The sequence below is a fragment of the Callithrix jacchus genome, chromosome 12 (genome assembly GCF_049354715.1).
Source record: "Callithrix jacchus isolate 240 chromosome 12, calJac240_pri, whole genome shotgun sequence".
NCBI classification, from domain to species: domain Eukaryota; kingdom Metazoa; phylum Chordata; class Mammalia; order Primates; family Cebidae; genus Callithrix; species Callithrix jacchus.
This window is the reverse complement of record NC_133513.1, coordinates 61,803,323-61,816,449: the sequence shown is the minus strand read 5'-3', so window position 1 is coordinate 61,816,449 and position 13,127 is coordinate 61,803,323. Positions and strand designations below refer to the sequence as shown.

The 13,127-nt window shown below is 40.3% G+C and overlaps 1 protein-coding gene across 12 annotated transcripts in view; it reads left to right on the top strand.

Annotated features, from left to right (window-relative positions):
* Positions 1-13,127, top strand: part of TET1 (tet methylcytosine dioxygenase 1) — a 137,252-nt gene that overhangs the window by 44,754 nt on the left and 79,371 nt on the right. For 6 of the 12 annotated variants that reach the window (XM_078345765.1, XM_078345764.1, XM_002756304.7 and 3 more), the window contains exon 3: positions 2,443-2,496. Coding sequence is in view for 4 of the 12 variants with exons in the window: in XM_002756304.7 (XP_002756350.4) it covers positions 2,443-2,496 (54 nt within the window). In the remaining 8 variants the exon portion in view is untranslated. Of the gene's footprint in view, positions 1-1,733; positions 1,915-1,944; positions 2,234-2,442; positions 2,497-13,127 lie in introns of those variants that run through there. The other 6 variants (XM_054242988.2, XM_078345763.1, XM_054242986.2 and 3 more) reach the window with 2 other exon arrangements.

The following is a 13,127-nucleotide window of genomic DNA, read 5'->3' as shown; positions in this document are numbered from 1 at the left end:
CATTTTTCTGCCTGTTTCAATGCTGCTTCATTCCTCAAACAGAACTTCTCAGAGATAGTGTGGGCTTAGTGTGTTCAAAGTTGCACTGTTGGATATGCATAAGTCAGAGTCCATTGGTTTTGTTACAAACATTGAAGGAAGAGTTGAGATCACCATATTCATTAGCTTTTTTTTTTTTGAGATGGAATCTTGCTCAGCTGCCCAGGCTAGAGTGCAGTGGCACAATCTCAGTTCACTGCAACCAGTGTCTTCTGGGTTCAAGCGATTCTCCTGTCTCAGCCTCCCGAGTAGCTGGGATTGCAGGCATCCACCATTGTGCCTGGCTAATTTTTGTATTTTAGTAGAGATGGGGTTTTACCATGTTGGCCAGGCTGGTCTTGAACTCCTGACCTCAGGTGATTCGGCCACCTCAGCCTCCCAAAGTGCTAGGATTACAGGCTTGAGCCACCATCCCTGGCCAGTAGTTTTTTTTCTTACATGCATTTGTTAAAAATTTGGGGAGCGTGGGTTGTGAGAGGTAGTTTAAAAGTTGAAAAACAATGCATGCTGGACTTCACGTTCCAACAAGGAAAGCGTGCTTTTGTGGCAAACTGAAAGGCTGGGAATTAAGGGTGATGAAATGCAGGCCTTCCGGCCCTCAGTCTGTTCCTGATTTCTGGTTGTGGGAATCTGTTCTGAATCCAACTGCAAGTGGAAAACCCGTCTTTGGCTGAGCAGCCAAGGAGGCCCTCCTGCCAATCCCCCAAATGTGCTGCTGAAACTTTGGCCCTGCAAGGCTGGATCTAGGGCTGTCTTCCCCAGATCTGTGCAGCTGTTAAGGTGGCAGTGATGGGACTGTGACCGCCCTCTGCACTGCATTTTGGCAGTGACCTTGAGACCAGCCAGCTCACTGCAGCTGCCCTGCTCTGCTGCCACTTGCAATGCCAGGCGGCTAAGAAAGGTAGTGTGGGCACAGCTCCTGGTCCTGCCTTTCTCAGTGTCTGGCAGGTGCCAGCTGTGGTGCCAGCTGTCCCACTGACTACCACCCACTGGTGTGGGGGCAGTCCAGGTGTGTGTGAGGAAATGGTGGCTTGTTCTACCCCTGGCTCAGGTCCCGATCCCTAGGAAGTGGGTGGCTCTGTCTGACCGCAAGTCTGGTGCACAGACCGGCCCCACATGGGTACTTGCTTGGCAGGTCGGTGGATAGATGCTCAGTGACAGTTGATTTTGGGAGACAGAAGAGCCAAAGGTGTCATTTTATCCCAAAGATATGACTCCAAATTTTCCTTCTGGTAGGGAAGGAATTTTATTGGGAAATGAAGGTCATCGGAAATGCCCAGAGCAAGAGAGAAAATTCTTTCACTCTAGTCACTCAGGGTGGCAAGTGTATTTTGAAAACTCCTCCCCCTCATTTTTGTCCTCATCCCGTCCTTTTCCTTTTCAGTGGTTTTATTGTTATTTTTTAATTCGCCATTTTCATTGGACATTTATTGACAGAAATCAAATTGCTGTGTTTCTGGGCAAAGCGCCTGCTGCAAAGAGGTGTGGTTCCCGAGGAATGAGACAGGCAGCCCAACAGCTGAGCCTACACTGTCCTCACATAACCTCCCTGCCTTAAATATCGCCAATATTTAGCCTTGCCTTATAAAGTAAAAATGCACAATACCTTCCAGAGTTTCAGGAAGCCCAAATGCCCCCCAGGCTCGGTTATGTCTCCTGTACATTGGAGGCAGAGCAGCGTACCCCTCCCCCATGGAGACCTGCCCTCGGAGCCGCCAAGAGGTTACTAATCAGGGAGGCTCTGCCATCGATCCAATGGTGGTGACCTGGGGGATTTGTGTGCATTGTTTTTGCTGAAGCCTCCTGTGATTTCGGCGCGACCAGATCCTCTACAGCGAACTCCATGTCGCAGCTTGTGGCTGCCTGTGTCCTGTGGTGAGAGCCGAGCCGCACAGGAGATCCTTTGTCTAGGAAGGGCTAGGCTGAGAAGATCACTTTGGAGTTGCTAAGCTCTGCATTGCCATTGGCTGCACTCTTTGTGGGGCTGTTTTTGCAAAAGGCATGCCCAGCACGTCTACAGTGCTGGCAGGCCAGGGCTGCCTTTAAACACCATGATAATAATACCAAAAAGCAGTTTGCAGAACTGTTCCACTGTAGAGGCTTCCTCTGCAGAAGCAAGCAAGATGGCTACCTCGTGGGCTTCGCTGTGAAGAATGCAGAGGCTAATTAAGACAGACTTTAAGGGGAAAAAAGGGTATTTCCCTACTTCATCTTTATGCAAGATTTTTTTTCAGTGACTTTTAAAGTATACATTTTACATAAGCTCTTTAAGTTCTGCCTAGCAAACATGTTGATGATTTTAAGTGGTATAGTTTTACAGAAAAATAGCCAAAAATTTTGGGGATGTGGGAGCTAATTTTATTTCTTAAACAGAGGCTCATTTTGCAATTTGATTTTTTTTAGGTTATAAAGGAAAACAAGAGGCCCCAGAGGGAAAAGAAGCCCAAAATTTTAAAGGTAATCAGCTGTTGATTAAATAATATTTAATTATTTTTCCATTTCATATAGTATTTTTTCTGCACTTGGTTAAATTTGGAGTACAGTATATGTGAATTCTCCCAGATTTTCAGTAGATGGATGAATTTCCACTCAACTAAAGTGTTCTCTCTCTCTTTTTTTTTTTTTTTTGGATGTGCTACATAATGTGCATATTAGCATCCTTTATTTTCAACTCCACACAAGTCTGCAGAAGGAAAAGTTTGTATGCAGAGGGCTGTGAATAAAATTTGTTTTTCTTTATAGCTCCCTTTGTAGCATCTGCATTTGTGGGGTTGCACCAGTGTATAAACTTAAGCCCTCTAGAAGAAAGGCACTATTTGAAGTTGACAGCTATGATCCATTGTGATTTTAATAGACTGTTCATTAAAGACTATTTTAAAATGTATGATTCTTTTCCAAAGAAAAGGGTCCTTAGAGATTTTAGTTAAACTTAATGTGTAGGTCATGGAGATCTTACAGCCAAATTATAGTTGTTTAATCTCAAATTCTTATAACACCATCTTTAATTTTGGCTTCTATGGAGCTGTAAGAATATGCATGTTTTCTTTATTTTCTTGAGTTTGCCTGATGAGTATTTAGTAGTAATCTAATTCAGTTATAAGCTCACAGTCTGTGTTATAAGATTCGTACAGTGTTTAGAAGGGTTAATTTAAAAGCATATGGCATCACTAAAAGTTCAAGGCTAGCTTCAGTCTAGCAAATTAGGTGCTTATGTGTTTAAGATTTCAAGTGGTGTATTGCTATTACAAATGTAAGCCACCTTTGCAAGCCACCTTTTAAATGCAAGAAGAAATACTAAGCAATAAAATGACTTATCTTTATTTTGTGTACATTTAATTTAAATTAGTTTTACTTAATCCTAGCTTTCCTTTTTTACTTATAAGGTTTTAGCAGTCAAAGAGGAACAACATGTTGAACTATGAATGTGGCAGAATTTTATTTCGTTTGTTGCCCCAGTGTGTAACTTGAAAATATTGACACGGAGAACCAAACCTTGCCTTGCTTTCAAATTTGCCTGACCACATTGAGTTTCTGCTTCCTGTGTATATACAGTATTTCCATGTATCTGTTTCATCAACCAACAAGTACTTGTTTAATATTTACCACACAGTCAGCAATGTGTTAGGCACTGTGAAATGAATGAAATTGCTTCACACAAATTTTCACTGGGCCTGGACAATAGAATTGTAGTTATTTTCAAGGTAAATTAAACTCTTCTCTGTTTTTCTTCTTCATACTGATCCATCAACCCCCCTTTCCTTCCAACAAAGATAGAAGTTTATCATTAAAAACCCTGCTTATATTTCCTAATCTCCTTCTATACTTTCAACCTTGGCTATATCCATCTCAGGCATTTTGTGAGAAATAGATGTAGTCTTGCTGTTATAAATGTCTCTCATTTGTTGGGGTTTGTAGATGGGGTTTAGAAGAAGAAAGGGATAGACTATGTGGAGAAACTAATACAGACCAAGTCTGGTATCTCTATCTTACCCTGTCTTGGCAAGGAAGAAGAATTGGCCTTTGGGAATGTGATTTAATTCTATGTTTATTTTGTTAGACTGTGAGTGTCCTCTCACCTGGAATAAATTTCAAAAGTAAAATATACCATGTGTTGCTTTTTGGAATTATGGCAGTGGACTCTGACTTAAAAGAAAAAGAATAAAAGTGCCTGTGGGTGGCCACATTTCATTTGCAACAGCAAGCAGAACCAAATCGTTGCTCACGTTCCTCTGTAGTTAGCAATTGTTGTACAAGAGCAGGCAAATATTCTAAAAGGAAAAAAAAAATTATGATGTTGGCATTTAAAAATGTTTTTCCACATTTTCTGTTAGACATAATTTTTTCTCATCCAATGAAAGCTTTGTTTTTCTGCTTCACAGTAGAAATGCTAAGAAACTTTCAGATTTTAGCTTGATGTGTATAAAATTCATAGAGCAAATGTAGAATATTATATAATCCTATAGGAGACATAAAAAAATAAAATCTGTGTTTGGGAGGGCGAGTGGGAGAGGAATTCAACTGTCAGCTTAAGGTTTTATGGGTGAGGACTTCGATATTCTAGGAGCATGCTAACTGGGGGACCAGTGATGGGAATCTCATGGGTTAGGATTAGGTCTTCTGTCATAATTTCATAATTTGCTGTCTTTACATTTGGCATCATTCAAGAAACCTAGTCTTTTCTATAAAGATAGCAACTTATGATAGAAGACCAAATCATAACCTGTGAGATTCCCATCGCTGGTCCTTTGGCTTTGACTTTGTCCTCTTAGATCTTGAAATCTCCTGGGTCATTTACTCTTTGTCAGGGTGGATGCTACAGGTACCTGATTGACATTTCATTTTCATCATCTATTAGAAAAGAGTTGGATAGGTGATGAACCTGATTCAAGAAGCTGGGTATAGAATTTGAGACTTGTTTCATCCTACACTGACCTGAACCTGATAACTACTGAATCCAGTTGTCGGGCTGAAATTGTCTGGAATGTCTCATATCCCTCTCCTCTTAAAAACATACCTATTATCCACCAGGCATGATGACTCACCCTTGTAATCCCAGAGCTTTGGGAGGCCAAGGCAGGAGGATTGCCTGAGTTCAGGACTTTGACAGCAGCCTGCAAAACAGCAAAATCCTGTCTCTATGAAAATTTAAAAATTAGCTGTGTGCAATGGCATGCACTTGTAGTCCTAGCTACTCAGGAGGTTGAGGTGGGAGGATTGCTTGAGCCGAGGATGTAGAGGCTGTGGTGAGCTGTAATCACATGAGCATATATATATAATATGCACTCCAGCCTCAGCAACAGAATAAGACCTTGTCTCCAAAACAAAACAAAACAGTTATCCATATTTATACCTATATTCATTCTATTGTACTTCAAAATTTAAAACTAAATGGTGATCTAAAATCCTAATTAGAGATTGTTTCTGTAGCTGAAATGACAGTTTCTAGCCAAAGCACTCTAAAGGTCAGCCTGGGTATCAGCTAATGGTGCACCAGTGGTGAGTAGGGGTAGCTCAGCACCAGCTTCCCATTCAAGCCTATTGGTGATCACTAGTCATTTTCATATATAGATGACATCTTGTTAGCAATGTTATTATTGGAAATGCAAGCATTTCCTTGACTCTTGATCTAGGTAGAGGCGTGGTCTGATTTCAGTCCCTGAGTCATGAACTTGGGCTTTTAAGTGATGTGGTCTGGAATTCCTCTTGGAAGAAACATTTATGTAAACAACTTTTACTTTGTGTATGTGTGGTGGGGAGAGGTGAGTGGGAGGGTATGTTCCCTTTGAAAAAGTAGATTTTAAGATAATATTAATTTTATTAGGTTGTTAGTCATTGTCCCTGGAGAAAATCAGATAGCACAGCCAATTGGAGGTTTGAACAGAATATAAAGGAATTTTTTTTGTTTTTTGTTTTTTTTTTTGGAGACGGAGTTTCGCTCTTGTTACCCAGGCTGGAGTGCAATGGCGCAATCTCGGCTCACCGCAACCTCCGCCTCCTGGGTTCAGGCAATTCTCCTGCCTCAGCCTCCTGAGTAGCTGGGATTACAGGCATGTGCTACCTTGCCCAGCTAATTTTTTGTATTTTTAGTAGAGACAGAGTTTCACCATGTTGACCAGGATGGTCTCAGTCTCTTGACCTCGTGATCCACCCGCCTCGGCCTCCCAAAGTGCTGGGATTACAGGCGTGAGCCACCGCGCCCGGCCCAGGAATTATTTTAAATGGTATGGGGAGGGTTAAGGAAAGAACCAAGGGTGGTGAAGAAACCGAGGTCTAATGAAGGCAGAGGTATTACTAATCCTAAGCCTGAAGGGGCAGGGGATGGAAGGTGGGAACCAGGTAACGTAGCTACAGCTGAACAGAGGAAGCAGGGGCTTCTCCTGGAGCCCTTGGTAAAGAGATGCTCTTGCAAGGTGTCAGGGGGTTGGTTGGGTGTGTGATAAACACCCTGCCCTCCAGTCTCCTGCTGCTTTGATTGGTTGATCCCAGTGGGGAGCTAGAGTGCAAGGGAGTTCTCTGATGCAGTACGTGCTGGTCAGCCTTCTGGGATGTGTAAGAGGGTTATGGAAGGTGGAATGTAGACCTGGAAGGGAAAACAAACATACTGAGCATGACTAGTGACCACAGGGATGGTATGGTAGGGTGAACAGTAGTACTAGAACCATGATTATGTAAGATGGTAACATTAGGTGAGAATGGCTGAAGAGTATATAAGAACTCTATACTATTTTCGCAACTCTTCTGTAAATCTAAAATTATTTCAAAATAAGCATGCACATACTTGAGAGGGGATGCATTTATGCATTCTGAAATTAGATAGTCTTTTTTGGCTGGCAAGGAATATTTTCTAGCTATTTGATTATAAAATATCATCACAGTAGTATTTGGAAGAACTGAGTGAACAAATATAAAGAAATGTCAGTGAATATTAAAGCAGGAGAGTGTCTCCAGAGGCTAATTTTGAAAAGGCAAAATAAAAACTAAGGAATCTTCTGGCAGGATCTGGCACTGCCCTGGTCTTCTCTGTTTCCTTTATTCCTCAATGATGCTGATAAAGAAGAACAAGTGGCCAGGCACAGTGGTTCACTCCTGTAATCCTAGCACTTTGGGAGGCCAAGGTGGGCAGATCACCTGAGGTCAGGAGTTGGAGACTAGCCTCACCAACATGGAGAAGCCCCATCTCTATTAAAAATATGGAAATCAGCCAGGCATGGTGGGGCCTGCCTGTAATCCCAGCTACTCAGGAAGCTGAGGCAGGAGAATCACTTGAGGCAGAGGTTGTGGTGGGCCAAGATTGTACCATTTGCACGTCAGCCTGGCCAACAAGAGAGAAACTCTGTCTCCAAAAAACAAAAAACTTACTAGCACAAAGGACAGGATGCTTCCATAAATAAATCACATTCATTTATGATCTTGATTTGCATGACATAGTGACACTGAAATTTAGTACTATTGCCTAGCACATATTAAATGCTCATGCAGCCTGGATGACAGAGGGAGACTCCCTCTCAAACAAACTTAAAAAACCCTATAAATGAAAGACAACATAGTTGCTAAAGATTTTATTCTGCTTACTTAACTATAACTTTGTTTCAGTTAGTAAAAGAAATCATTGATAAAGTAATTTAAGTTTTGAAACACATGATTATAATGCAACATTACATTATGTATAGCAAAAAAAAATGTTACAGATTTAAGTACTAGATCAAATAGGAGCTGGACCATCCTTCAGGAAAAAAAAAAAAACAAAACCCAGTGCCATTTTGATAGTTCCTTATAGTCCCAAGCAACGAATCCCAGACTTCTGGATTTAATGGGCCAGTGAAAACAAAAATTCGGATGGGTGTTGAAAGTATTCACAAAGGGATACCAGCTTTAATTTTTAAAAATGGGAAGAAGATAATATCAGAACACAGGAAGGTCATATAAATTTAATAATTTAATTTTATGACAACACATGGTCTTTACTAAGCTCACTGTCATAAACTGGCAAAAACTGTTAAGGACGTATGCTCATCCATCAGTGTTTATTCACACAATCAAAGAAATGCATGGGTTTCTGATTTGTATACCCAGAAACTGTAATACAGCATTTTGCCCAGAGATGATCAGGCCGGGTTTCAGGGCTGAGTTCTAAGCCAGCTCGTACACAGGCATTCGTTTATCACTGGAGCATGTATATTTCCAGTGACTCAAGACTCATGTTCATTCTGTGATTTCTAGGAATGATCCCAAACAGAATCAAAGTGAATAAAAGCCAAATGGAGTTGGATGAGTTTAAGGAAAATTTCATTCAGGCTATTAAAAAAAAAAGAAAAGAAAAGAAAGTCTTGAATTCTTCCTAGTCCACAAAAGAACTTATGTCTTGCATCTTGAATACTTAGGCACATCTGGTATGGTTTTTGTGTTTTGATAGTGCTGGATTCATACTGTTTCTCAGCTGTACTTTCCTTATTGTATAGCTCTGCATTTACTGACTAGGATATATTCTCAAAAGTCAGATAAAAAGAGCCAACTAATAACTTTTTAAAATTTTTATTTGAATCTTTTTTTTTTTTTGAGACGTCTCACTGTGTCACTCAGGCTGGTGTACAGTGGCCCAATTTTAGATCATTGCAGACTTTGCCTCTTGGGCTCAAGTGATTCTGGAGGTGGGATGAATCAAATGATTCTGGAACTGGGATAACAGGTGCATGCCACCACACCTGGCTAATTTTTGTATTTTTTTTTAACAGATGGGTTTTTGCCATGTTGGCCAGGCTGTTCTACAACTCCTGAGTTCAAAGTGATCCATTCTCCTCAGCCTCCCAAAGTACAGGCATGATGAGCCACCACACCTGGCCTTCTTAATTCATTTTTAAGTGATAACTTTTTAATCATGAAATGTCTTTCAATGTCATATATATATATAATATTTTCAAAGATTTGATGTTAAGATTTACTAACAAAAAATGATCTATGAAAGAGAATGTGGGTAACAGAGACAACAGTGTCCTTTTATTTTTATTTATTTATTTATTTTTATTGTACTTTAGGATCTGGGGTACATGTGCAGATAATGCAGGATTGTTGCATAGGTACATACATGGCAATGTGGTTTGCTGCCTCCATACCCCACCCCCCGTCACCTATATCTGGCATTTCTCCCCATGTTATCCTTCCCCAGCCCCCACTGACCCTCCCCTAACCACCCCATTTATTTTTTAATTTATTTTTGAGACGGAATATTGCTTTGTCACCCCGGCAGGAGTACAGTGGTGTGATCTCTGTTCACTTCAACCTCTGCTTCCTGGGTTCAAGTGATTCTCCTGCCTCAGCCTCCCAAGTAGCTGGGACTACAGGTGTGTGCCACCATGCCCAGCTAGTTTTTTGTGGTTTTAGTAGAGATAGGGTTTCACCATGTTGGCCAGGTTGGTCACCAACTCCTGACCTCAGGTTATCCACCTACCTCAGCCTCCCAAAGTGTTGGGATTCATCATATCTAATGGTGATGTTGCAAGTTATGTACTTTCCGTTTGATTTCTTCTAGATAAAAAACACACAAGAAAGATTTTACTAAGTTATAAAAAACTTAATATCTGGGATTACAGGCATGAGCCACCATGTCTGGCCATATTTATTTTTTAATTAAAAAATTATTTTAATATAAAGGAAGGGCCTCATCTATACCAAAAATACAAAAATTAGCTGGGTGTGGTGGTATGTGCCTGTTGTCCCAGCTAGTCAGGAGGCTGAGGCAGGAGAATCACTTGAACCCAGGAGGTGGAGGTTGCAGTGAGCTGAGATTGCTCTACTGCACTGCCTCCTGGGTTGACAGTGAGAGTCCATTTCAAAAAAAAAAGTCTCACTCTGTCACCCAGGTTGGAGTGTAGTGTCATGATCTTGGCTCATTGCAACCTCCACCTCCTGGGTTCAAGTGATCCTCCTGCCTCAACCTCCCGATTAGCTGGCACAACAGGCACACACCACCATGCCCAGCTAATTTTTGTATTTTTGGTATAGACGAGGTTTCACCATGTTGGCCAGGCTGGTCTTGAACTCCTGACCTCAGGTGATCCACTTACTTCAGCCTTCCAAAGAGGTGGGATTATAGGCATGAGCCACTACGCCTGGCCTTGATGAAGCATATCTTAAATAAGAGATGTGGAGATTTTTGTTTTTGTTGTTTTTTTATTTTTAGAGACAGGGTCTCACTCTGTTGCCTAGGCTACAATGCAGTGGCATTATATAGCTCACTGCAGCCTCAAACTCCTGGGCTTAAGCAATCCTCCTTCCTTATGCCCCTGAGTAGCTATGTCCACAGGCACATGCCACTGTGCTCAGCTTCCCTTTAAATTTTTCTAGAAACAGGATTCTCATTCAGTTTCCCAAGTAAGTTTCAAACTCATGGCCTCAAGCATTCCTCCTGCTTCAGCCTCCCAAAGTACTGAGATTACAGGTAGGAACCACCATGCTCAGGATTAAATAAGATTTTAAGTTTTGAAAATAAGTAAAATTCTCTCTTTCCTCTTTCATTTATAAAGTACATCATTTCTAGAATTAAGTATTTTGTCATAAAGACCAGAATATCATCAATATGAAAAATAATTTCACAGTTGATGGTTCATTTGAATTGTAGAACTCAGTTGCAAAGATAAAGGTAGACAGGGATGAACACAGTTGAAACTGGACGTATCTAATGGTGATGTTGCAAGTTATGTACCTTCAGCATGATTTCTTCTAGATTAAAAAAAACATAAGAAAGATTTTGCTAAGTTATAAAAAAGTTATCTTAAATATCTGGGCTTTTTTTTTTTTTTTTCTATTTTAGAAAGAAGAAACATATTTTACCTAATATGTATGTTCAAATATTCAGCTAATAAGGGTGTATTCAGACTCTTGAGATTGGTTTTAAAGTTATTTTAGATATAATTTCCTTTAAAAAGTAGAAAAAAATACCAAAAGTTTTCTGAGCATTTATTTTTATAAAGCACTAAATAGTGCTTTTGATTACTTTTCATTTAAAAATTTTAACTGTTTTTCCTTATGATGTTAGCAGCACCAATGGAAGGAGCATGACCTTTAATGTCACACAGTCCTAGGTTTAAGCTCTGCTCCTTCCATTTACTGTGACCTAGGGAAATTTAATTGAACTCTCTGAGACTTATTTTCATAATATGTAAGATGGGAACAATAACCTGAAGTTTGATAGATAACACAATTTATAATTGACTAAATTTATCCCACATATAGTGGATGTTCAACAAATGGTAGTTATAGTTATTGTTTTTGTTATGACTATAAAGCCACCAGCTTGGGAAACATGGCGAAACCCCATCTCTTTGTATTTGTAAAAAATACAAAGCTTAGCCATGTGTGGTGGTGTGTGCCTATAGTCCCAGCTGCTTGGGGGGCTGAGATGGGAGAAGGGATTGAGCCCTGGAGTTCAAAGCTGTAGTGAGTCATGATTATACCACTGCACTCCGCCTGCTTGACAGAGAAAGGATCCTGTCTGAAAAAAATAATAATAAAATAAAATTTAAGACTGACCAGATGTGGTGGCTCACACCTATAATCCCAGCATTTTGGAGGCTAAGGTTGGAGAATCTACTGATCCCCAGAGTTTGGGAGTTTGAGACCAGCCCAGTAACATTGTGAGATCCTGTCTCAAAACTAAAAAAATAAAATAAAATCCTTTATAGTCTATTAATTTGCTTAGATTTTTAGTTGTATTTATTATTCTATAATAATAAATGTGTGTTTTGTTTATAAGACAGAGTCTCACTTAGTCACCCAAGTCAGAACGCAGTGGTGTCATCTTGGCTCACTGCAGCCTCCCTCAGCTCTCAGGCTCAAGAGTAGCTGGGACTACAGGTACACACCACCACACCTGGCTAATTTTTGTATTTTTCATAGAGATGGGTTACACCATAGGGCCCAGGCTGGTCTTGAACTCTTGAGCTCAAGTGATCTGCCTACCTCAGACTCCCAAAGTACTAGAATTACAGGCATGACCCACTGCACCCGGCTGCTTTTATTACTCATTATAGATCCTTTAGGGATAGAGTAGTATTCACCTTTTTGTTCTCCACAGTGTCTAACAGAATATCTTGTGTTTACAACTCTTTATCTGTTTAGTGAATAATTAATACACGTTATAGCTTAACTTTAAACAGTTAAGTCAGAACTACAAAATTGATGTAATGACATCTTGGTATAAAGGGAAAAACTACTTCCTCAAATTATTGGGCCAGCCTTGATATTCTCTGTAATTAATTGCTATGGCAAATCAAGATAAATACTTAATAAATTTATTTTAATTTGATTAATTTTCTCCTGACATTTTAAAGAACCCAAACCTAGGCCGGGCACGGTGGCTCAAGCCTGTAATCCCAGCACTTTGGGAGGCCAAGGAAGGTGGATCACGAGGTCAAGAGATCGAGACCATCCTGGTCAACATGGTGAAACCCCTGTATTGTATTTGTATTTTTTACGTCTCTACTAAAAATACAAAAAATTAGCTGGGCATGATGGCGCGTGCCTGTAATCCCAGCTACTCAGGAGGCTGAGGCAGGAGAATTGCCTGAACCCAGGAGGCGGAGGTTGCGGTGAGCTGAGATCGCTCCATTGCACTCCAGCCTGGGTAACAAGAGTGAAACTCCGTCTCAAAAAAAAAAAAACCCAAACCTACAGAAAAGTTGTCTTTTTGATGACGATTGCATAGACTGCTTCTTCCATTTTGTAATAAAACCTTTCGATTTGAAGATCAATTGATTTGGATAAGTGACAGTAAATTTCAGTAAGTTTCAGGTAGGTTGTCCAATCTATGTTTAACTGTTGGAGTCTGTTGGAGACTGTCCAAAGCTCCTAATTAGAGGAGATTAGCAGATTGGAAAAAATAATGTAGTTGGGTAAACTCAGAGATTAAATTGATCTGCTTCAACCATCTCAGATGGTATCAGGGAATGAAAGATGAAAGAATCCCTTAATCATTGGATCACTAAAAAAAACAACATGAAAAAAAAGTAGTGGTATAATAGAGCAATGGAGACACACTCACAAAACATTACTGGGTTGAAGTATTTTGGCGAACCTTCTCTGAAGGTTATTTG